General features: G+C 36.6%; 2 protein-coding genes across 2 annotated transcripts in view; one reads left to right on the top strand and one right to left on the bottom strand.

Moving 5' to 3' along the window:
* rpap1 (RNA polymerase II associated protein 1) overlaps positions 1–16,087 on the bottom strand; it is a 39,170-nt gene extending 23,083 nt beyond the window's left edge. The window contains 14 exon segments of the mRNA XM_056477009.1: positions 1,278–1,448; positions 3,323–3,457; positions 3,569–3,748; positions 3,831–3,998; positions 5,738–5,839; positions 5,968–6,066; positions 8,229–8,344; positions 10,944–11,072; positions 11,075–11,152; positions 13,408–13,566; positions 13,657–13,792; positions 13,877–13,969; positions 14,052–14,200; positions 15,895–16,087. Of these exon segments, the coding sequence (XP_056332984.1) occupies positions 1,278–1,448; positions 3,323–3,457; positions 3,569–3,748; positions 3,831–3,998; positions 5,738–5,839; positions 5,968–6,066; positions 8,229–8,344; positions 10,944–11,072; positions 11,075–11,152; positions 13,408–13,566; positions 13,657–13,792; positions 13,877–13,969; positions 14,052–14,200; positions 15,895–16,078 (1,899 nt within the window). The 5' untranslated portion in view covers positions 16,079–16,087.
* A 1,642-nt stretch (positions 16,088–17,729) lies between these two features.
* On the top strand, positions 17,730–25,350 carry si:dkey-13p1.4 (transmembrane protein 151B). Its single transcript, XM_056477386.1, has 2 exons — positions 17,730–17,961; positions 23,733–25,350. Exons 1-2 carry the CDS (start codon positions 17,857–17,859, stop codon positions 25,284–25,286), a joined length of 1,659 nt encoding a protein of 552 aa, XP_056333361.1. The 5' UTR covers positions 17,730–17,856; the 3' UTR covers positions 25,287–25,350.
* The last annotated feature ends 663 nt before the right edge of the window (positions 25,351–26,013 follow it).

The following is a 26,013-nucleotide window of genomic DNA, read 5'->3' as shown; positions in this document are numbered from 1 at the left end:
AAAAAAATTAAATATTAAGAAAATCACTTTAAACTTCATCCAAAATAAGTTCTTAGCAATGCATATTACTGATCAAAAATTAACTTTTAATATATTTACTGTAGTAAATTTTTCAAAGCACCTTAATGGAACATGATCATTACTTAACATCATTTTTTTTTGCCATAAAACAAAAATCAATCATTTTGACCCATACAGTGTATTTTTGGATATTGCCAAAACTATACATGTATAACTAGTTTTGTGCTTCAGGATCACATATAGCATGAATTCTACAGCTGCGTGTGGCATGTCACGTCATATAGAAGGAGCCAATCAAATCCCTAGAACTATACAATGATAGCTGATACTGATATGGCCACCAATATATTGCATCAAGACTATTCAAATATAAGCCACAGTGTGTTTTTTATGTTAAAAATAGTGACTCATATTTCAGAAAATACATTTTGGATGATGGATTCAAGATCTACTTGTTCCTTAAATACATTTTGGATGATGGATTCAAGATCTTCTTGCTCATTAAATACATTTTGTTCATTTTAAAGGGGTCCTATTATGCTCCTTTTAACAAGATGCAAAATAAGTCTCTGATGCCCCTAGTGTGTGTATGTGAAGTTTCAGCTCAAACTACCAAACAAATAATGTTTCATAACTCTTTAGAACTACCCATTTTAGGCTTTGATCCTAATTGTAACGTCCTATTTGGTGACTGTCGCTTTAAATTTAAATGAGGTTGTGCTCAGGCCTCTTTTCAAAAGAGGGCGGAGCTACAAATGCCCATGTGTCAGCATTGTGGCAGATTTAAAAACAAGATTAACGTCCAATAGTGATGATGGAGAAACTGTCACTAATGGGTGGCACTTTTCCCTCTGATGACATGTACAATGGGAGAATTTTAATCAAAGTGTTTCTACAGACACTTATAAAAAATAAAATAAGCATTTTTTTTACCAATTGAAGCTGGTTAATTGCACAGACTGTCATCACACACCTGTGTTTAAACCCCTCATAAAAATGATTTTTGCGTAATAACCAAAATATTCAAATTCAACATGATAATAGGCCTGTACTTCACACTGAGACCATACAGTATATTTCAGCACAACATCTTTGGTTTGACATCTGAGTAGGTGGCCTGTCATGTGTTTTAATAAGCATCATACTCATTTCCTAAAGTGCGTGGGAGACCAGTCAATCTTGCAAAAAGTATAATAATCATGTGCAATTAGTTGCCGCTTGACATTGTTAACCTACACAGCTCAGTGGTTACTCACTATTCTTGCACAGACGTGCCTTCCAGCACTTGCTAACACACGCAGCAGCTTCATCGCCAAGGAAACAGGCAGTCCATACAAAGAGGATGGAGCCTGTGAGGGAGCAGGAGCCCAGGAACAGGGGAGAAACTCCGAAATCACAGTGTCCATCAGCCGCGGGCAGTCCAAGATCTGACCAAAGAAAGGATGCATTATAATAAATAAAACAACTAAAGATATCCAGACTAAAGTGCTGAACAGATCGGATGATAATATCTGCATTTCAAAGGTTTAGAACAGGGTTGTTAATATTATATAAAATGGAAACACATTAAAATAAAGTTCCATTTGTTAAAAACAGTGTTAGATTTTGCTGTATTTAGCTTAACTGTTCTTGGGTGGCTCGCCAATATATTAGATGACTCTAATACATAAAATAAGTAAGCTGACAAAAGTTCATACAAGGAGAAGACTTTATTGAAGCTGATGAATAGTGCAGTTCCTCAGCATAGATGTTAACTCATCAGTCTTCATGTAACTTAACCCAAAATATGGTCTGTGAGACAGTACATGATACTAGCTACAAACCATTCTGTGTTTACGAAGATCAGCATGAGCCTCTGATCAGATGTTTCAGCTGTTGATTTGCTTATACCTATTGAGATTGTGAAAGGGTCATACACATCGTAAAAAAGTCATTTAGTTCATACCTATCAGTTTGTTTGGGGTTGAGGCACAGGTCACCCCAACATACAGATAATCGATTACATCAGAGTTCATTTAATGTAAATGCATCTGAACTAAGGACTCGTTTGCACTAATACGTTACAGTTTTAAAACGCATAACTTTGCTATAGTTGCACAGTATGTAGGAGCTCACAGTATGAGCCTGTACAGTATGTAGAATTCAGAACATCACCTACTGTTTGACTTTCTACTCATTAAATATGTTAGTTAGGTCGGTTAGCCTAGTTATTAGCGTGCCGACATATAGCACGTCAGGGATTCCTGAGTTCGAATCCCGGCTCGAGGACATTTCCCTACCCCAATCCTGGCTCGAGGACATTTCTCTCTCCAACTTCGCTTCCTGTCTCAATACTGTCCTATCTAATAAAGGCAAAAAGGCCAAAAATAATAATAAAAAAATAATAATAATAACAAAAAATAATTTGTTAGTTAGTTACAGTTAAAGTCAGAATTATTAGGCCCCCCTTTTAATTTTTGTTTTTTTAATATTTACCAAATTATGTTTAACAGAGCAAGGAAATTTTCACAGTATGTCTGATAATTTTTTCTTCTGGAGAAAGTCTTATTTGTTTTATTTTTGCTAGAATAAAAGCCGTTTTTAATTTTTATTAACCATTTTAAGGTCAAAATTATTAGCCCCTATATATTTTTTTCGATAGTCTACAGAACAAACCATCATTATACAATAACTTGCCTAATTACCCTAACCTGCCTAGTTAACCTAATTAACCTAGTTAAGCCTTTAAATGTCACTTTAAGCTGTATAGAAGTGTCTTGAAAAATATCTAGTCAAATAGTATGTACTGTCACCATGGCAAAGATAAAATAAATCAGTTAATAGAAATGAGTTATTAAAACTATTATGTTTAGAAATGTGTTGAAAAAATCTCTCTGTTAAACAGAAATTGAGTAAAAAAATAAACAGGGGGATAATAATTCAGGGGGCTATAATTTTGACTTCAACTGTAGTTAGTTAGTTAATGCACCCACTAAGAGTGTAAAGTGTCGTCAGTGAACAATAAAAATGGTTTCTATTATTAAACAAAACTAAAATATTATTTTAGATTATCAAGTCAAGACAAACTTTATTTATAGAGCACTTTAAAAACACAGAAGTTGACCAAAGTGCTGTACAGAAAGAAATATACAACAAACTAAGCACAATAGTATATAAAATACATAAAATACAAGATAAAGATTATATCACATAAAAATGTAAACAAAAACACTTACAAAATTTACTGAAAAAAAAAATGTTTGAACTGAAACATTTAGCGAAATAAAAGTGCTGAAATAACCCTGATTCAGAAATCAGTTACCCGTACGGCTGCAGCGGTTGAGTGGCGAGCGATTCGGATCAGAACTTCCAGAATATCAAGAACAACTGCAGGAGAGGGTCGCACAACCTCCAGGATGTACCTCAATCGAGGAAGACCCTGCATTCTCAAAAAACCCTGAAGGCAAGAGAAAATTTCTGCATAATTAAGAGCAGAAAGAGAGCAATCTTAAACCACCTATTGTAATCTAGAATACATACAGAGAGACAGCAATCTTAGACCTGTTACCTTGACAACATCCTGTCTAGCAACATCATGATCGGTTTTCTTTTCTTCCTTCTCTTTAGCGGTTTCTTTCATGACTTCATCCAAGCCTTCATCTTCCTCATCCTCATCCTCCTCAGCAGCGGGCAGCAAAGGAAAGTTTGCAATCCCAAGGAGCCATGAGAAGGTGTTATCCAAGCACTCCTAGAATGAGGCGTTGGAAACGTTGTAGCTGCTTTTCAGTAAAAGTGCATAAATGAAATGCAAGATGTTGATAACCTCTTACTTCATCTTCAGATGAAACCAGCAGAGCTCGCAAGGCATGCACTGCCGCTGACATCACAGCCTCCACACCATCATCCAGACAGAAACGCAGAAGGAAGAGAAGTCCAGCATCCAGTAAAGAAGACAAGACGCTGCTCTTCAGAGAGGAAATGAACTCACCAGCACGAGCCTGATGGAGAACACAAGCGGACAGTGTTCAGAGGAGACAAATCTACAGAAGGAGAACATTACATTCGGATGGATGGATGGATGCATAAATGGATAAAGATAGATGTAGATAATACAAATATAGACAGACAAACGGACGGGCAAACATAGATAATAAAAGATAAAGACAGACAAATTGATGGATGAATGGATATAGATATAAATGATAAAGAAAATAGACAAAGACAGAGACAGATGAATAAATGTATTGATGAACAGATATAGATAAAATATGTAGACAGATGTATGGAGAGATGGACCGATGGTTGGAAGGACGGAGAGATGGATAAACATAGATGATAAAAGACACATGGGCAGACTGATGGATTGATGGAAGGATAGACAAAGATAATAAAATGTACAGACGGATGGATGGATGGATGGACAGTTATAGATCATTACAAATACAAACAGAATGATGGAAGGACGTATGGATATAAATAATAAAGAATATAGACAGAAAGAGACAGATTAATGGATGGATGGATGGATGGATGGATGGATGGACATAGATAAAATATACAGACAGATGGACAGATGGTTAGAAGGACGGAGAGATGGATAAACAGATGATAAAAGACACATGGGCATAGACAGAAAGAGACAAGATTCATGAATAGAAGGATGGATTGATGGACAAAAATTTAGATGGATGGATGGATTGATGGATGGATGGATGAACATAGATATAGATATAATATATAAACAGATGGACAGATGGTTGGAAGGACGAAGAGATGGTTAAACAGATAAAAAAAGACACATGGACAGAGTGATTGATTGATGGAAGGATAGAGAAAGATAATAAAAGATGCAGACGGATGGATGGATGGATAATAAAAGACACATGGTTAGACAGACAGACAGACAGACAGACAGACAGACAGACAGACAGACAGACAGACAGACAGACAGACAGACAGACAGACAGACAGACAGACAGACAGACAGACAGACAGACAGACAGATAGATAGATAGATAGATAGATAGATAGATAGATAGATAGATAGATAGATAGATAGATAGATAGATAGATAGATAGATAGATAGATAGAAATGATGAATTGATGGAAAAATAAAGATAATAAAATAAACAGAGAGATAGACAGATGGATGGACGTATGGTCATAGATATAGATCATTACAAATACAGATTAACAGATAAACAGACAGATGGACATAAATAATAATACATATAGACAAAGAAACAGATGGAAGAATGGATGGATTGATGGACAATGATTTAGATAAAATAGATGGATGGATAGATAGATGAATGGATGAACAAATAATAAAAGATAGATGGACAGATGGACTAATAGATGGATTGATGGAAGAATAGAGAAAGATAATAAAATATACAGACAGATGGATGGATGGATGGATGGATGGATGAATGGACAATGGTCATTAAAAATACAGACAGATGGACGGACAGATGGATATAAAGACAGATGGACAGATAAAAAGTACAGGTAAAAGTACTTTAAAGTGGAAGCAGAGAGGGGAAAAATCAGCTAAGGACCTTAAGCCAGCAATCAAACTTGGGTCGCCGTGTGCACCTCGGCACTATATGTTGGCACACTTAACCACCATCCCTTTTCAGAGATTGCTGCATATTTCTTAGAACACCACTATTTATAATGATATAATAGCTTTCCACATGAACTTTTGTTCCTAATTTTGAAATGTCTGCTTACTTTGGTCAGGACATTAGCGAGAGTGCTGATGGCCAGATTGCGCTGTTGGTTCAGCTGACTGCGAGAGAGGAGGAACAGCTCTTGCAGTGAGTAGCCAGCCAGCTGGAACCCAGAATAGAAAAAAAGAGAAAATATTGTAAGTGTAACACATCTACAGCAGCTACTGAAGAATGCAAACTAATTTTAAGAGATGTACTGAACAGCAGGAGAATTTAGCTGAACCCACTTACCTCTGGCTCGTCTCCATGATGATGCAGGCCTAAATGGGTGGGCAAGTCTTTGGTGGGTGGGATGAGAGTGCCAGCAAAATCAAAACGTGCTTGCATAGCCTGAAAATGCAATCAAGCATTTATGACAACAAGACCATTTACAAGAGAACATTGAAATTTAAATTCAACACTAATGCTCTCAGGACTGTTTGCAGAGACTGTGTATTAGAGGTAATAAGGCTGTGAATAATGTTTTTTTTCTCCACAGTCGATATTTGCTTTGAGTTTATTATTAGGCACTTTCTGGATTTATAATTTTTTGACTCTGCTGCTGGTAACATTGACTTATGAATAAAGTACCACAGTTTCAGCCCAAAATCCTCCTGGTTTATACCTTTTGGGGACTTTTTTTCCATATAGAAGTAGCCAATCAAAACCCTCACGACGGCAGCACACATACTTTATAAAGCTCACAAAAAATCCATAATTTATTGACCAACAATTTAAGATTAATTCTAACAATAAAAATGTTCATTCATCAGCTGATACAAATATGAAACCCAACATATTTTATACAAGTATAACATATAAGTCTCTCCAGATATAAGTAACAGTGTGTTTCAGATGTTAAAATAGTGACTTACAGTATCGTCAACAATACTAATATTTATAGATTTGTTTTATATGAACTTATTTGTTTTTACTATTTTTATTATTCTTTTCCTCTTTAAATGTTTATTTATTTACTAAATTTTTGTGGATTAGTTCACTTATTTGTTAATATTGTTTTGATTTGTATCATAGTCCAGTGGTTCCCAAAGTACTATCATTAGGGGGTCGTGAGACAACGATGGTCCGGGTCGCTTGGTGATTTCTAAAAATCTGATTCATTTATTAAACTATTAGAATTACCATATTTTATCCATAACATACAGAACAAAAAATTTGTAGTTAATAGTTACATTAAAAAAACTAATGTTATCATCCTTTCATTTATTTTGTGACCACTAGGGTGATTATGTTATGTTAAAGACCCAGCACACTGATTTAATGGCACCAGGTTAAACTTTCTGACACCTATACGGCACTCGTGTAGATAAAAAATAAATACAGGCCACAACTAAACATAGAGGATAGTCTGTGAGTGGCGTTCTTTAAAATTAAATGATGAATAGACTTGGGGCTATTGGTGTGTGTGCGCCATTGTGTGCAAGATTTATATAATTATAACCACCTCAGATGATATTGGGGTTAGCGAGTCACTGGCATTGTTATTCTGGGGGTTGCAAGCTGAAAAGTTTGGGAACCCCTGTCATAGTCCAGTTGGACTAAAATGCATGTCAAAATATCTTCTAACAGGTTATATATTAGGAAAACACATTGAAAATGTATCCTGCTAATTTTAAATAAATATGTCACACATAAAAAACTTTGAAAAATACATTTTGGATGATGAACTCATGATCTATTTTTTCACCCATAGTGATGGGTCGTTCCTAGACGATTCGTTCATTTTGAATGAATCTTTTATGTGACTCGAGAATGAGGAGTCCTCTCGGAGTGATTCGTTCATTCGTGCAGGTGGAGGAGAAGATTAGTTCATTTTTCTAGTCCTCTATGGGGTTTGAGTCGTTCGTTCATCACATGAAAGACAGAAGCCAATCATATGCATTTAGAGCCGGAAAAAGATTTGATCCGTTCATTTCTTGAGTCATCTCTTTACACGCTGTCATGTGATGAACAAACGACTCAAAAACCAGAAGACTCGAAAGGTGAACTAATCATGGGTGTTTCCGGCTCAGACTGTATTCTTTGGCTGAGCTTATATGGGACTGTCAGTGTCAGGTGAACGAATGACTCAAATTTGAAGACATGCCAGAAGAGGTAAGCTGAGCTAATCATAGACAAAACACCAGGTAAACAATGAAGGATTGTTTTCTCTTTCTCAGTAGCATTGCATTGTATAGTAACATTCTAATTATGACTAGTTTGTAGTGTGATCAACGTTTGGGCTAGAGGTGTTTGGAAGCATCTCGTAACATTTTAATCTTATTTTGGCAAACTGAACAAAATGACTCGAAGATTTGTTCATCTCGATGAACAAGACTCAAAGGTCAGAGTCAGTAAATCATCCATCTTCCCATCACTATTTATATGAAAAATTACAATTTGCAGCTTCAACTAACCAAATAATAACAATATTCTCTTTAATGTTCTCCCAAAGAAAACTATCAGTTTTGCGAGCACATTTCAATCACATCACTGAGCTTCCTGGTTTGTACCTTTTTGGTGCTGCTTCTCCTGGGTGCAGGAAGGTCTCTCGTCCATTCCAGTTTTTCTGGCTCCACTTTGTCCATGTGTACCCACTTCTTCTGTGGCCTGATGGGCAGCTCCTCTTCTGTAAAAAATAAATAAATAAATAAATAAACACATGAACCAGCAATATTAGTAATTATTAATAATTCCACAACCAAATCAAAACTAAAGCTAGACTTTCAGTTAATTAAATCCCTTATTCCTTTCTCCCATGTATATCGACATATGCAGTACCACATGCTGACGGCAGTGCAAACACACAAGAACTGTTCTCTGTGCAGTAACCCCTGATGTGCTTCATCCATAAATGTCAATGAGTTCCTCTTATCTCTATTACCTTAAAACAAATTGGTGCTTGCTCTAGCTAACTCTGCTCTAATCAGTCTAATTGAAATTGATGCATCTGTGCTAGCATGCTGGGCTCACGGCTTAGCTGGACAGATCTGCAAAGTGTACAGTCCTGAAAATGTGTGTCCAGATCTTAGACCAGGGAGAGTAAAGAACTGGAAACCATCCAGCTGCACTTGTGCTGACAAAATTGGCCACATCCGGTGCATTAGTTAGATTTTTTTAATGCTGTACCCATGCAGATGGCTACAAAAAACAGTCAGTTTTCCTCAAGAAAGTACAACAATGGTTTAGTATCTTGTGTCAAATAAACAATGCCTCTATATGTTTATTATGTTCCATATTGTCTGAAAAGTTGCACCTGACTTTAGGTTGCATAAGAAAGACTGTTCAGAAAAAAAATGTCATTTTATTCTTGCATTGGGTATACAATATACACTCCTTTTGATTTTTAAATTACAACATTAGTATATTTTCTTGTACATTGTGTTGTGTCAATTGATTATTTATTTTTTTAATGACTTTGCAACACTTTTGTCATTATATAGAGAAGACATTCACTAAAATATCCGTGTAACAGCATTTTACATAACAAATTTTTTACCAAAAATTTTCAGGTATAACATTTTTTTATGTTACAACCTTATTTTAAAATTGATTAAATTAATGAAATTGTTGCAAATTTATTAAAAATTAAAAACCTGAAAAATCACATGTACATAAGGATTCAGTCTTTGCCGTGAAGCTCTAAATTGAGCTCAGGTACATTCTGTTTCCACTGATCATTCTTGTGACGTTAAGCTTAATTGGAGTTCTCCTGTGGTAAATTCAGTTGACTGGACATGATTTGAAAAGGCATACACCTGTCTATATAAGGTCCCAGGGTTGACAGTGCATGTCAAAGCACAAACCAAGCATGAAGACAAAGGAATTATCTGTAGACCTCCAAGACAGGATTGTCTTGAGGCACAAGGCTGGGAAAGGTTACAGAAAATTTCTGCTGCTCTGAAAGTTTTAATCTAAAAGTTAGCACAGTGGCCTGCATCATCCGTAAGTGGAAGATGTTTGGAACAACCAGGACTCTTCCTAGAGCTGGCCGGCCATCTAAGCTGAGTGATCAGGGGAGAAGTGCCTTAGTCAGGGAGGTGATCAATAACACCATAGTCACTCTGTCTGAGCTCCAGCGTTCTTCTGTGGAGAGAGGAGAACCTTACAGAAGGACAACCATCTGTGCAGCAATCCAACATCAAGCCTGTATGGTAAAGTGGCCAGATGGAAGCCACTCCCTGCCTGGAATTTGAAGGCATCTGAAGGACTCTCAGACGATAAGAAACCAAATTTTCTGGTCTGATGAAAATTGAACTCTTTAAAATTGACCCAAAGCACACCGCCAAAATATCAATGGAGTGGCTACACAACAACTCGGTGAATGTCCTTGAGTGGCCCAGCCAGAGCCCAGACCTAAATCCTATTGAACATCTCTGGAGAGATCTAAAAATGGCTTTACAACGTTGCTTCCCATCCAACCTGAAAGAGGTTAAGAGGTACTGCAAAGAGAAATGGGCAACAATTACCAAAGACAGGTGTGCCAACTTGAGGCAACTTACAGACTTGAGGCTGTAATTGCTGCCAAAGGTGCATCAACAAAGTATTGAGCAAAGGCTGTGAATACTTCTGTACCTGTGATTTTTCAGGTTTTTTCGTTAAAAAGTGAAGCGTTATGAATACTTTAGAGATGCAAAGTATAAGCAAATATTCTTCAAACTACCAGGTTTCAACCTTATGTCTGCAATAAGTTTTTATTTATTTAAAATATTGTAGCATCTAATATCATCGCCTTTCTTTCTTTTATATGCATTTTAATAAGCAAAGATCAGAACAAGTATGATGTATATTTTATTAATGATCATTAAAAACTATTTCTCTCATATTTTGATTTAAATTTTTACAAACTAAAACATATGATGTTATTTGAAACATTAAAGTAGACTCGTTCCTTGAACTGAATACCCTTCATATAAAAACTTTTGTAAATTCAGTTTGATGCAAGCTCCAATTTGAAATGTCTTTAACCTACAAGCATCAAGTCAAACAAAAAAATATTTAAAGCAAAACTTCAACTATACAGTAATTAACATATATAATCTCATTCTGCACCAAATCAAATGTATAGACACTTTTACTTGCTTAAATTCATTCATTTGAATACAAACTGTATTCCAAAACACAATGCATATTCAGATTTTTTTTTTTAAAGGTAAATAATTATTAAAAAGGAAGTGCAGAGATATTATGTAATCTGCTGCTACCAAGCAAGCACTGAAATCACTTACCTGAAATTGGAGGTAGAACTACAAGTTGACCATCCTCATCCTCCTCCATGGTAGACTCCTGAGCTTTTTTTGTGTCTATTATCTCTGGAGAAGCGCTATTAGCTGGAGGTTCCTTCGAGAAGTCTTTCTTTGCACAGGACTGAATGAAGTCTCAGATCCTGGGGTTCGCTGTGCTTTCAGAGATCTCACAAAGTCCACTAATCTAGGGTCTGACAAAATACAACTGTGTGAGTTTAAAGTAAATAAAATGACACAGTTACAGTAGGCATATATCAGAAACACTGTATAAATAAGGGGTTTGAAACTAAAATAAAATTAATCAATGAATGAAATCAACAGTAAAAATCAACAAAGGGAAGTCAAACAACAGGTGTTTTAAATCTTTATTTCATATGACATTTATAATACACATATACACAAACACAAAGGTTTGGGATGTGTTAGATTATCTTTTGTCTCTTATGTTTACTAGGGCTACATTTCTTTGATCAGAAATTCATAAAACGGTAAAAATAAAAAATAAAATATCTTTTAATTTACTTGAAACTATGATTTATTCTTGACAGAGCGAAACACTTTCATCAGTCAGTACTTCTGTCTTCAGTTTGACATGATCCTTCTTAAGTGATCTAATATGGTTTAGAAATATTCATTTATCGAGCTCACATCTCTCCTTCACGGAGGCACAAGTTTAAAGAGGAGTTGTCAGCAATGTGTCTGAAATGTAAAACAGAGGAAGGAGACCTTGTTCATTGTTTCTGGCTATGCAGGGAAATTCAAAAGTTCTGGGCCATGATTGAACAAGAAATTAATGGTATTTTATCTATTAATATTGGTTGTGACCCAAACCATATGTTGCTTGGGATATAAGACAAGATTAATATGAACAAACAAAAAAAAAACACATTTTGTGCAGGAAAATCTATTCTCCTGAACTGGATCACAGACAAAACTCCTACAAAGTCTTTATGGCACAGGGTAATACTACTTAACTTGTGTTTTACACGGCCAGGTGGCGCATTAGACCAGGGGCTCAACTCCTGTTTCTAAAATGCATCACAAACTGCTTGAGAAACTGTTCTACTATGATAATTGGTGATGAAAATTAATTATGTTCAATAAGATGTACTTGTGCCTCCTAACTGTTTATTCAGTTAAACATGAATTTAACATGAAACATGAACTGTAGGCCTATGTAAGCTCGAAACAGCGATTTTTGATTACCTTAATCTGACTAAAGTCATAACTGAACTAAACAGAAATGGAATTAAGACGTGGAGTATGCATATATTAGTGGCATTATTGAAGTAAACACTGCAATCAAACTATTACCATCATATAGGACTTTTCGCCATATTTTCCGACAAGATCCACACACGCGGCTGTCAGTAAAGGGCCGCACACACACACACACACACACACACATTGCGAAATGCGGAAGTTTTTTTTTCCTTTCCATTTGGCGTGCGTTATTAAATTCCATAACACTCTCACCAGTCCTTACTCCTTATTTGCGTCTAATACCCCAGTTTGTCACGGGGCATGAATGAAATGTTCATGAGTTAGAGTGAAACTGCCGAACTCCAGTTAAAGTCAGGCATCCTGCTGATCTGATTCAGAAGGACACTTTTTTGTCAGATGGCTCACCGGGCAGATATACATCTGTGCTAAACTATCAAGGTGAAAGTCATGATAGCTTGTGTAGAATAGACCCAGCTCCCAACCCAACATTGAGAATAGATTAACGGCGATATTTTTTTATCGCGCAATAAGTGTCTCGCGTTAAAGCAGCGCGTTAACGCCAATAACAGTCCACCACTAGTTTAAACATAACCTTCATACTCATCAGAAGGTTGATTTAATGAGGTCAGATCTTGTGAAGGTTTGTGGGGTATGAATATGCAATATCTCTAGTTTTATTAATCCTTTTTTAGCTTAATTTGACTACTATTATTATTATTAAAAAAAAATTCTCCCCCCTGTTCTGTTCACTTGTTGTTGTATCTGTATTGCCTGAAATTTTTCTTTTCTATTACTGTGAAAACAGATTTACCATTTAGAATTTCTTGATGAACAGAAAGTTCAAAACAAACAGCATTTATTTAAAAATAAAATTCCAACTCTGCAAATATGTTGTAAGGACAATTTAACACAGCCTTGATGAATAATTGTTTTAATTTCCCATTTAAAAAAAAACAAATCTTACTAACCCCAAGCTTTTAATGCTAGTTTAAATACAACAGTTTATAAACTTGGTGATCCTTAAAGGATCTGCAAGTAAAAGAAATCTAACTATTAATCAAACTTGTTTCAGACCAAATAATATACGCACATTGATTGTGCCAAATATATCATTACAATTTGCACAAAAACAAAGATTTTTAATCTTAATGTGATGTAGATATCAATTTTAAGAAGTTTCATGTTTGTTACCAAAAGTGTCAGTGGAAGGTATTAAGCTCACCGAGCTGTGCCAGCACCTTCTTCTGTTCCTCCAGTATCTCGCTCTGGGACATCGCTTGCAACTTTATCAGATTTTCCTCATGAATCTTCATCATCTCCACAGCGCTATTTGCCATCCCAAGCCCTTGACCTGAAAGCAGTATGGGGCCATCAACAGTGTCTGTAAAAGAACCACAAAAAATATATATATATATTATTTATGTATTATAATTTTGAACTGAATCTCTTTCTGGAATGTGTTAACACTCACCCACACATTTTGATTCTGCTTGGTCTGTCTGCATACCCACATGTTTAGATGAAGACTTTACATCTTCCTCCGCCCTCTGTGCAGCAATCTGACGTGCAAAAATACTTTTTCTTGGTTTGGGAACTCTTTCCTGGCTCTGTAGGTGCAGTGACAAACACAAAAACATCAGTTTTAAGAACAAGCTGGGAAGGAGGATGTTGCATATATAATATTTCCTCACCTCATTTTCTATTACAGATCGATGTAAGACTTTAGGGAAAGCACTGCCTGTGATACAAGGGAGCGACACTGGTACGGCACTTGTGTCCCTTTCCTTTAAAAAAAAATGAATAATAACCATGCCGTTATGTTGTTGTTCAGTCAACAATAACAACAGTGTAATAAATAAGACTCACAACGATCCTGGAGAGGACAGCACTGATGTGAGTGTCATGTCTGTCCAAACGCTCTTCGGGATCCTCATCTTCAAAACGAACCCGCTCCTGTTTAAACCGTGACTTCTTCGGAGGTGCAGGGGTCAAGCTGGGAATCTCATCTGGAAGATCTGAAAGTGTAATAATTTCAGTTCAAATAAACGTGATTTGGAGTGTGTGTGGATGTTTCCCAGAGATGGGTTGCGGCTGGAAGGGCATCCGCTCCGTAAAAATGTGCTGGATAAGTTGGCGGTTCATTCCGCTGTGGCAACCCCGGATTAATAGAAGGGACTAAGCCGAAAAGAAAATGAATGAATGAATAAACGTGATTTAAAGTTTGTGTGAAATAAAAATTTACAAGGTTTATTTCGATAGCACACATTGTTATTCTTTACGTGACCAATTAATCCATGAAAGTTAATCCAGTGCAAAAAAATGTTTTGTAATCCTCGTTCAAAGTCTGATCATTTGCTTCTGCATCTGGAGTGGCGGTCCTTCTCTGTTGACATTCGTTTGATATCCTTCAGCATGAATAACTACAGCAGTCGCCATCGTCTGATCTCACACGAAGCAAGAGATCGCGATGACATATGATGACGTGTGCAGGTGCTGTAGTGCTGTCCCAATTCTTAGGGGTAAATTTTGAAGCCCTTCCCCTTAACCCTCGGTTGTAAGGGCCAAGGGGAAGGGGTAGGGGTAGGGGTACAAAAATAGAATTGGGATTGGGCCTAAGCCTTTAAGGTACTTCTGAAGGCAAAAGGAGGTTCAACAATCACATAATAATATGGGAAACTTCACGTTTTACTTTGTGTACCTGGTGGAACAAGTTCCTGTATTTACTTTTGTCTCATTTGGTAGTCGTGACTGTCTAATACTGCATGTCTTACAGTTTTAACTCCTATGAAAATAACTAGCAGAAGGACAAAAACAAAACGAACAAAATATGGACAAAAACCAACAGACTGAGAAGCAGCTTTTTCCACAGAGCTGTCTCTCTTTTGAACTCTGCCCCCACTGACTCTTACTGAGGTAGAGTTGGTTTTATATTCGTACATTCGTTCAGTGACAACTCCCTGTATTGTTTACCATGGTACTTTGAATATTCGAACTGAAATCACATATAAATATGACTTCAAAACAACATAAGCACTATTTAATTGACTGTAAACAATGTTGTGCTTTGATAGTCACTGGCTGCTAATATGATTTCACTATTAGGAATTTGCAAGGAATACTTTTCTGAAACTATAGTATTAAGGAGAAAGTCTGAATGTGTAAAGGTAAAACCAACTTTATCTCAATCTGACACTTTTGGCCACCTCATACATCCCCACACTCTCCTCATAACTTATACTCCCCATAATTACTGCACTATTTAGTATTTGCACATATTCAATGCATTACATTGCACGAATTCATCTTGAGTTGTACATACCCACTGTACATTTGTAATTATATATATATATATATATATATATATATATATATATATATATATATATATATATATATATATATATATATGCACACTTTTGATTATTAATAGCAAACTGTACATATATTCATCTATAGTTAATCTCTGTTCATAGCTAACACAACCTGTATATAACGTTGACAGTACACCCATCTGTAAATATTACCCATAGTTTTTCTGTAACTGCACTTTATAACTTATATCTATATCCTGAACTTGCTGCTGTTGCACTCCTGGTTAGACCTAAACTGCATTTCGTTGCCTTGAACCTGTACATGTGTAATGACAATAAGGTTGAATCTAATCTAAATGGTGTTATGTGGTGACTCAACAACTTCGAGAGTTACAGACCTTCAATGGTCACAACATCTCTGAGGTTTCCCTGCTGGGACACAGGTACTGGAGCAGCGTCTCCTCTGCGTTTATCGGGTCTCTTCACCACACTGACCGTGGTTTGACCGCCCGCACTCAGAAGCTCCCGCTGCTCCCGGAGCAGATCCGCCTCACCTTCCCCGGGCTTGGGGCGCCGCAGCATCCCGCACTCCTAAAATAACACAGGACAGTGTGATGTGTCGGAGGAGAGTGTCAGCAATAATAACGATTTAATATCCAGCCTTCAGTTTTGACAGTGCATCTTGGACTGATTGACAGTCTGGATGATCAGCACATATGAAGCGAGCTTCTATCATTACTAGTAACGTTAGTCAGATCGTAATCAGCACAATCATTATTTCTATACACAAATTATAGAAGTATTCCTTTAATGGAAACCTACGAGCTTTATGTCACGGTCCTCCATGAGCTGAATTTGTATACTAAACACATGTAGAGTTTACAAACGTGACACCGTTTCCGGGTTATGAGTAACCCTTACAAAATAAAAGCCCTTTAGCTTGAAGAGTTTAATAAAATATTGAATTCTTGTAAAACATTATACATATAGAACGTAAAAGAAAATTATTTTGTTTTATTCCGTTATGTATTCTTCTAATTAATTATTATATAATTTACATGACTGGACCAATTTATTATTTTCCTTCCTCTGCTGTCATTGGTGAATATATAATATAATATAATTATATAATGAAATTATATATTTTAACATAGTATATTATATATTTTAACATAATATAATATAATATTATGTTAAAAATATATAATATTATATTATGTTAAAATATATAAATTAATAAATTTATCGCACAAACATAAGACCCAGGAGATACATAAATAATTAACAGAAATTATATTTGAAACATTTTCTCAGAAGCCCAATAACAAAATACTGACTTAAAATCCACTTGTGTATATTATTATTATTATTATTATTATTATTATCTTCCATATAAAAAACTAATTTCTAATGACTGATTTGTTTTTCATCTTTGCCATGATGACTACATAATATTTTACTAGACATTTTTCAAGATACTAGTATTCAGCTTAAAATGTAAAGGTAAATGTAATAGCTATTGTATAACAATGGTTTGTTCCAGCCAGTTAAAAAAAAATCTTTAAGGGGGCTAATAATATTGACCTTAAATTGTTTTGCTTTTTAAAATCAAAACTGCTTTTCTTCTAGCCGAATACATATATACATACATATATTTATACATACATATACGTACATATATATATATATATATATATATATATATATATATATATATATATATATATATATACCTACCTACATACATATACATATACATATATATATATATAGAGAGAGAGAGAGAGAGATAGATAGATAGATAGATAGATAGATAGATAGATAGATAGATAGATAGATAGACAGACAGACAGACAGACAGACAGACAGACAGACAGACAGACAGACAGACAGACAGACAGACAGATAGACAGATAGATAGATAGATAGATATAGAACATACAGTGAAAAATTTCTTGCTCTGTTAAAACATCATTTGGAAAATAGTTTTACATGTTGATCATATCTTCACACAAATCTGTGACAAATATATTTTTTTCTATTAAGTCTTTTAATTATTTTATTTTATTTAATCGATCGCATCTAACGTTCAGTAAGATAATTACACAAACACACCAAGGCATCAGCTTGGGTCTCCATCAGACTTTGGAGAGCAGTTTTTTCCTCCGCAGTCTCCCCGCGGTCTCCGCCCCCCGGTCTGCCTGAATGGGAACACCCAGAGCGGGATCCCCGGCGCTCCTGGCATACATCCCAAGCACAGCACAACCGAGCTGAACAGCGTCCTGAAGCGGGGTTTCATTAAGAAAAGCGGCGCACACTGCAGATAACACATCTAACTGCAATGTTCCACCTGCCGCAGGATGTTGTCTCTAGATCTGGAAACTGATACTACTGCGGAGGACACGGCGCCGAGCAGCCCGGATGGTGGCGCGGAGACACCGGCCAGTCTCGATGTGCTGGAAGAGGTATGAAATGATGGTGACTGCCATCAGGACTAGATGTACCTTAGTCACGGTAAAGAGGGCATTTCTGCATTACTATATCTTCCTGTGGACCACTGCTAGCTTAAGGACTGGTCGTAAAAGTGTGTCTGAGTTTGAGAAAACATAGGTTGGATAAAAATCACTTGCATTTAAAGGCTTTACATTCCTCTGCTTGCAAATAATGCATAAAGTTTACAAGTGCACAAGTTTTTGCAGCATCAGACATCTTACAGAATATCTGATTGCAGATATGAAGTATCAAAGGATGCAATATATATGATTTTAGCTGTATGGTGATATATATTAATTTTTGCATTAAAAGCAACACTATTTGATTCCACAATGACTTCCTGAGGTCAAGCAGATTTAAAGCAGGAAGTGCATTTATACATCAGGAGTAGTAGGTCTATAAATGAGTTGTCATATTCTCTGTATCCGCAGTTTATATGATTTGTGCATTGATCAACATATCAGGAGTGCACTGCTGTGAATATGCCATTAAGTGTCTGTTAGCTGGAGAATCTCCCTCACTGAGAGTCATCAGAACTCAATTTTAGATGATACCTGGAAAAAAACACACTAAACGACAAGACACTGATGCTGATTTAAGCCTGCATCTCTGATATTAATGCTATTGGTGCGTATTGCCTTGTGGAGCCTTCTGGCATGGCCTGCCAGTTCTGTCCCTCTGCTTTGACACAAATCCTGCTTGCAGGAACTCAGAACTGTGATTGGAAATTATATATTCAGGATGTTATTTTTTATTCTTTATCTAAATCAGTTTACCTGTTTAATTAAGGAAATATTAAAATGATCAGAAGTGACAGTAACCCCTCTGGTTAACATATCAATATTTTATTTTAGATACATGCTGTTATTTTAAACCTTCAAATATGATGCAGAACTGAAAGGTTTTCAACATGGATAATTATAAATACATTGCTCATTTTTGCAAAAATCTGTAAAAGCTATTTACAATTTATGTTTTAAAACATTACAAATTATATTTTAAGCATTACATTTAGATTTTAAGCATTACAAATTACATTTTAAGCAATAAAAATGACATTTTTAGCATTACAAATGACATTAAGCATTAAAAAAATACATTTTAAGCATTACAAATTACTTTAAGCATAACAAATTAAATTTTAAGCATTAAAAATACATTTTAAGCATGACATATTACATTTTAAGCATTACAAATTACATTTTAAGTATTACAAATAAAATTAAGCATTACAAATTACATTTTAAGCATTACATATTGCATTTTAGGCATTTCATATTACATTTTAAGCATTTCATATTACATTTTAAGCATTACAAATGACATTAAGCATTACAAATTACATTTTAAGTATTACAAATAAAATTTTAAGCATTACAAATTACATTTTAAGCATTATATATTACATTTTAAGCATTTCATATTACATTTTAAGCATTTCATATTACATTTTAAGCATTTCATATTACATCTTAAGCATTACAAATGACATTTTAATCAGAATCAGAAAGAGCTTTATTGCCAGGTATGTTCACACATACGAGGAATTTGTTTTCGTGACAGAGCTTCTACAGTGCAACAGCATTACAGAGACAGGACAAAAAACAGATAATAAATATATATAAAAAAAATAGAAGTAAGTAGTGAATGCAAATATACAAATTGACAAGTGTATGTACAGCTATATTACTATATACAATGTTATATGAGCAGCTGTTATGTGCAAATTGGCATGTAAAGTGTGTTGTTAAATAAGTGTATATGTGTATAAAAGTGTATAGCAAGTAGTGATGTTGGTTCCACAATTATTTAAGCATTACAAACTACATTTTAAGCATTAAATATTACATTTTAAGCATTCCAAATGACATTTTAAGCATTAAAAATACATTTTAAGCATTACATATTACATTTTAAGCATTACAAATTACATTTTAAGCATTACATATTACCTTTTAAGCATTACAAATTACATCATATATATGCAGTCTTGCTGAAAAGAAGACTTCTTAGAAAGAAAATCATGAAAAATATTTTGACCTTTACTTTAAGTACTTTATTTCAAAATATACTGTTTATATTGTTGGAAGCATCAGGTGTGTATAGAACTATTTATCTCTATATTAAAAACATTTAAATATTTAACAAGACAAAAACAAAACTCTGCCACAGAATTCAAGTATTCTGGTGAATGTTTGTTTGTAGGGATCACTAGATGACAAGTTGCTTTAAATGAAACATAATTACTTAATACCGTGCCACAGTAAACTGGCAAACAAAATCAGTGCCCTCACATTCGGCCTTCCTTAAGTCATTATCAAGTTTCAGCTGTAATCTGCTTATGCATCTTAGACCATAACCATATTACACCCAAAATTTTACTTATCCAGTGGGCATAAGTGAAGATAAGAGCTGGGTTTTTTTGACAGCATGCTTTTGAATGGCTGACTGTTAGCTCTGTCACAGTATTCTCTTTCATGTGGGATTTCCATTATTGATGTTGCACCTCGCTCTCTCCACTTTAAAAGCCTTTCAACCCTTATAAATATCAGAAGTGGTGGTATTAGCTGCTGAGATGTACAGACACTTACTGAACAGCAAAATACATTCTAAACTCAGAGACCATGAACATGAACCTCAAATACAAATACTCAAAACACAATCTTCTTAAATGTTTGGTTATTCAGTTTATCTGAAAGTATGTATAATTCAGGAAATGTACAGAAGTAGCTGACGTTTTTGATCACAATTTGTATTCAGTAACTCACTTGTAGAATGAGTGATGATTAAATGTACAATTTCAGAATTAGAAACAACCCATTTTCCCACATATGAACAACTGCTGTGCAAAGCTATAGAGGGGTAACAAGTTCAGGGCTACACTAAATCATTGCAGAGACACTCTCTTGCACTTGCAGGTTTTCAGAAACTAAATAATCAATTTGATAGATTTTGTCTGGCATTGATTAAAGACTTGAGATATGGTGGCAGTGACATCCAGCATGTTTTGTTTCAATTCATATTTGCCAGGATACACAACAGCCTACGATTTTCACATTGTGGAAAAAAGGATGGGATCTTGTAATCAAATCACTCGCAACCAGTTTAATACAGGCCAATTGTCTAAAGCAAGTGAGTGCTTGTTTTAGGCTTAATAGACATAATCTGGAGTCTTTGTGTCAGGATGTGCTATAGGTAATTAAGTCTGAACTGAAGGATTGCAACAAATCCTCAGTCTTGTCAAGGCCCACTTTTCCCCACAAAGATCTATAGCCTTCTAGTCACATTAAGACTCACTGTCAGTGCCTTGTCTGCACTTTATTAGAATCAGACTATAATGAAACCATGTGTGTTGTAGTATTTTATGTATTTTGATTAGTTTTTTATTAGAAAGGTAAAAAAAAGAGAGTTACTTTTAATTTTCTTTATTATATATTAATCTTACATTTATTTATTTTCTTTCCTTCCAGCCTTCTTTTTTTTTACTGAAACTGTATTTAATAATTGTAGTTTTATTTAATAATGACAAAACTGATGTGGGGACGTAAGTTTCTAGAGTAAGGAGTAACTAACAGGTCAACAGAAATATTAGAAAATAATGTACACCAGATATCCCATTACAACCATCTTACTTCCAAAACATCATTAGCTAGTTACCTTGGCTTGAGCCATTGAAAGCAGACTATTGCAGTTATTAATTCAGTTTTTAAATTGGATAGTTCTGGTTCTGGATTTTGATTAGTTGAGCCACATTCAAAGCTGTTATAAAATACTCTACAAACACACACTAGTGAATGTTTCTGGTCAACTATTGCACTATGAGTATTCAAAACTGAGCCAAGTTTTATTTTGTGAAACATTGCTACATATTGTATTAACCATTTAATCAAAGCAATAAACCCCCTGAAGCTGTGGTATATATGGTCAAATTAGGCTACTTTTCAGGCTGGCTGAAAGGTGCAGTAAGTGATCTGCCAAAATGCTAACAGGTTAGCATAATATCTTTGAAACACAGTCCCTCCTCTGCAGTCCAAAGCCACGCCTCCTGAAACACAAGCGTGCGTACCTTAAAGATAACAGTAGACAACCCTCTAGATCAGGGGTCACCCATCTCGGTCCTGGAGAGCCGGTGTCCCTGCAGGGTTTAGCTCCAACTTGCCTCAACACACCTGCCAGGGTGTTTCAAATATACCTAGTAAGACCTTGATTGGCTCGTTCAGGTGTGTTTGATTAGGGTTGGAGCTAAAATCTGCAGGACACCGGCCCTTCAGGAACGAGTTTGGTGATCCCTGCTCTAGATCATGTCATTCGCCAGTTAGAAAACTTTACTGTACTTAATAATAGTACAATTCTGAACGAAAAACTACATGCTGTTTCAGACAGAATATTCAAAGGAGCATGGTAAACAATATAGGGAGTGCGTCACAGGTCATAAAATTTGTTAGTCTTATGCCTTACCTAGAATATAAAAATACATATAAACACATTTAGATTATTTACTTTAATCATTACTATTGGAATGTGAAGAGACTTTCAACCAGCACAACCAAAAATGTTTCTGAACACAATTACTTGCACCTTTAACTTTTTTTCCCCTCGCCGCTGTTGCCACTTGCTTGCATGGTTTGGGATCTGTAGAGCTGCGCATCGATGGAATGCTCTTCAGTGTTTGGACTCTCAGTAGCGATTATTAAACCACACTGAACTGAGCTAAACTAAACTGAACTTAAACTCTGAAAACTGAACACTGTTTCAATTTACTATGATCTTTTATGTGAAGCTGCTTTGACACGATCTACGTTGTAAAAGCGCTATACAAATAAAGGTGAATTGAATTAACTCTGAGCTAGATTATGTGTACCTGGGCTACCTTGCCGAATGGTATAACACTAATGGCTATGCCACAAAAACACACAAATGAAGCAAAACCTGTCAAATGATGTCAGTCTGCACGCCTAGAGTTTCATGACTGAACTTATTTAGGTATTATAACTGTATTTATTTGCTTCATCAGTGCTAATAATGTACAGAGTAAATTGGCCATAATGTGTGAATGTGTATTGGAAAGTGTGTGTGTGTGTGTGTGCGTGTGTGTGTGTGTCCCACCACTAGGGATACATGAGTTGACTCAGTGAGTGAGTCTGCACTTGTGAGTGAGTGTTATGATATGGCCAAGACCTGCATGGAGCTATTTTAGTGGTGCAGTCCTCCAAAAATAATTGCATTCATTAACCAATCAGAATTCAGCACATTAAAAGTATAAGTGGCACTAAATATCTGTTGTTTTGTTTATTAATTATATATTTTATTAATTATTATATATATTCACGTCACGATGGCGTAGTGGGTAGCACGATCACCTCGCAGCAAAAAGGTTGCTGGTTCGAGCCCTGGCTGGGGTTAGTTGGCATTTCTGTGTGGAGTTTGCATGTTTCCTCCGGGTGCTCCGATTTACCCCAGTCCACAGACATGCGCAATAGGTGAATTGGGTAAGCTGAACTGGCCGTAATGTATGTGTGAAAGAGTGTTTCCCAGTGTTGGGTTGCGGCTGGAAGGGCATCTGCTGCATAAAACATATGCTGGATAAGTTGGCGGTTCATTCTGCTGTGGCAACCCCTGATAAAAAAGGGACTAAGCCGAAAATAAATGAATGAATGTTTTTTTTTATTCACAGCATTCATGTATATACATTCTGCCTTACAATATGCTGATTACTGTTTCTCTTTCTTTTTATTTCCTGTAGCAATGGCCAATAAAGCAGTCCCTGAGTGCCTCTATGTGCCGCGATACGCACTGGCGTTGCCTCCTCCTGTCATTGCTCATGTACAGCTGCCTGGGAGCGGTGGCCTGGTGTCAGCTCACACAGGTGACCAAGCTGAGTTTCGATTCCTCCAGCACGTCCCTTACGGCCTCAATGAACTCTCTCAGAGGAGGAGGTCGCTCCATGATATACCACGACAGCCCTTGCTCTGATGGGTATGTCTATATCCCGCTGGCCTTCCTGCTCATGCTCTATGCCGTATACCTTATGGAATGCTGGCACTGTCGAGCCCGCAGTGAGTTACAATGTAAGGCCAATGTGGAGAGTGTGTATGAAAGAGTTTTGCGTATGCGTCAAGCCCGACCTTGCGTATGGTGGAAAGCCATCAGTTACCATTTCGTACGTAGGACTCGACAAGTAACGCGTTACCGGAATGGAGATGCCTACACAACCACGCAGGTTTATCATGAGCGTGTAAACACACACGTGGCAGAAGGTGAGTTCGACTATAGCCGGTGTGGAATGAGAGATGTTTCACGCAACTTACGTGGACTGGAAGGTCACGCGGCGACGCGGTTGCATTTCTCCAAGTGCTTCAGCTTCGCGGGAGCAGGACCTGAAAATGCATACCTCAATCAGCGTGCCAGGTTCTTCTCAGAAATTGAGGGCCTTGATGACTACATGGAAGCCCGTGAAGGGATGCTTTTGAAGAATGTCGACTTTAAAGAGCACCTCATAGCTTATGTGGATCCTGACCAGCTGCCGTGGTACACCTCACGGGTCACCTTCTGGATGGCGGCTCTCCTCATGCTCTCCTGGCCACTGCGAGTACTGATTGAGTACCGGACGGCATTTGTGCACTACCAAGTTGAGAAACTCTTCGGATTGGAGTATACAAACAACAGCCCATCTCCAGAGGGCGATGACACTGCGAGGAACAATCGATATGGCCTTCCAAGAGCAGAAACGGTGGACAGTACTGAGCTGGAATGGCACATCCGCTCAAACCGCCAGCTTATTCCAAGCTACTCAGAGGCCATGCTGATGAACCTGGGGGCTTCTGGGTCAAACCACAGAGACAGTATCTCCTCCAACCGCTTGCTGTTGGACAGTTGCTCAACGCAGAGTTACGGGACGCTGGTGCAGAACTGTGAGCACTGTTGCCAACAAGAAGGAGGGCAAAGGCGGCCAACAATCAGCTCCAGTTGTTCCTCCATCTTCTCTCGGCACACCTTCCACTCTCGTTTGTCTTTGGACACCTCACACTTCTCTCTCTGCCGCATGTACGGCTCTAGACGCACTGTGGGACTATGGAGGAGCCGCAGTAGTACCCTAACAGAGCGATGCTGCCCTGACGAACAGTGCTGTAGGTCTTACACCAGTCAGCTGGCTCTCAATGACAGCCCACCAAACTATCAGGACGCTCGATTCTTCCCGGTCCTCATAGTACACCGGTCTGAGGGCTGTGGGGAGTCCTCTGAGGTCAGGAGGTATTATGTTCGCAGAGGCTCCTGTTGTGTGGAGACTTCAGTTTAAAGAGGTGCTTCACCAAAAGATTTTAATTTGCTGCTAATTTACTCACAACCAGACCTTTCACAGTGAAAAGTTTTTCTTCAATAGACAATTACAAATGTTTCATTAGCTGAAGCTGTGGTCCTTTATAACTGTGGAGATTTATAACTGAGAGAGACAATATTGTTCCTCAAAATGGTGCACTATAAACATGATAAGCTCAAAGTATGCTAAACAATTGTGGAAAGCCTCAAATAAATGGAGTAAACTCACCATTTGTGGTAAATTAAAAATTTCTACCATAACAACATGTTTGTAGTGAGTGGTGCAGCGTACAGTTGGCTCTCATTACCACTCAATTCAGTAGTTAACGAAATCTATTAATGTACTATCAAAGACACTATTTTTATACTCTTACATGATGACAGTTGGGAACCATGCAATATATAAAGTTTTAAACTAGGGATGTCCAGATCTGATCACGTGGGCCCAATCAAGTGGATTAAAACTCAATCGGAATAGGACACTACCTCCCGATCAGGGCTCCAATATATTTGTGTATATATGTATATATTGTCATAATTTTTTTAACACATCTATAGTTATTCGGTGGAACAGAGGTGGAACTTTCTTGACCACACAGAAACAGCAACGTGTGCTACATGACATCACTTTATTGCAGAGACGCTATTGGTTAAATGCCAGCAAAGTAGAACATGGAAGCAGCTTAAAACGGAATGCGCGAGTATGT

The sequence above is a fragment of the Danio aesculapii genome, chromosome 17, assembly GCF_903798145.1.
Source record: "Danio aesculapii chromosome 17, fDanAes4.1, whole genome shotgun sequence".
Lineage (NCBI taxonomy): Eukaryota > Metazoa > Chordata > Actinopteri > Cypriniformes > Danionidae > Danio > Danio aesculapii.
The sequence above is the reverse complement of the archived record's forward strand: the minus strand, read 5'-3'. Positions and strand labels throughout refer to the sequence as shown.

Coding starts and splice junctions, on each gene's coding strand:
- si:dkey-13p1.4 (XM_056477386.1), top strand. CDS start 17,857: ATGTTGTCTCTAGATCTGGAAACTGATACTACTGCGGAGGACACGGCG. Junction 17,962..23,732: donor GTCTCGATGTGCTGGAAGAG/GTATGAAATGAT, acceptor TATTTCCTGTAG/CAATGGCCAATAAAGCAGTC.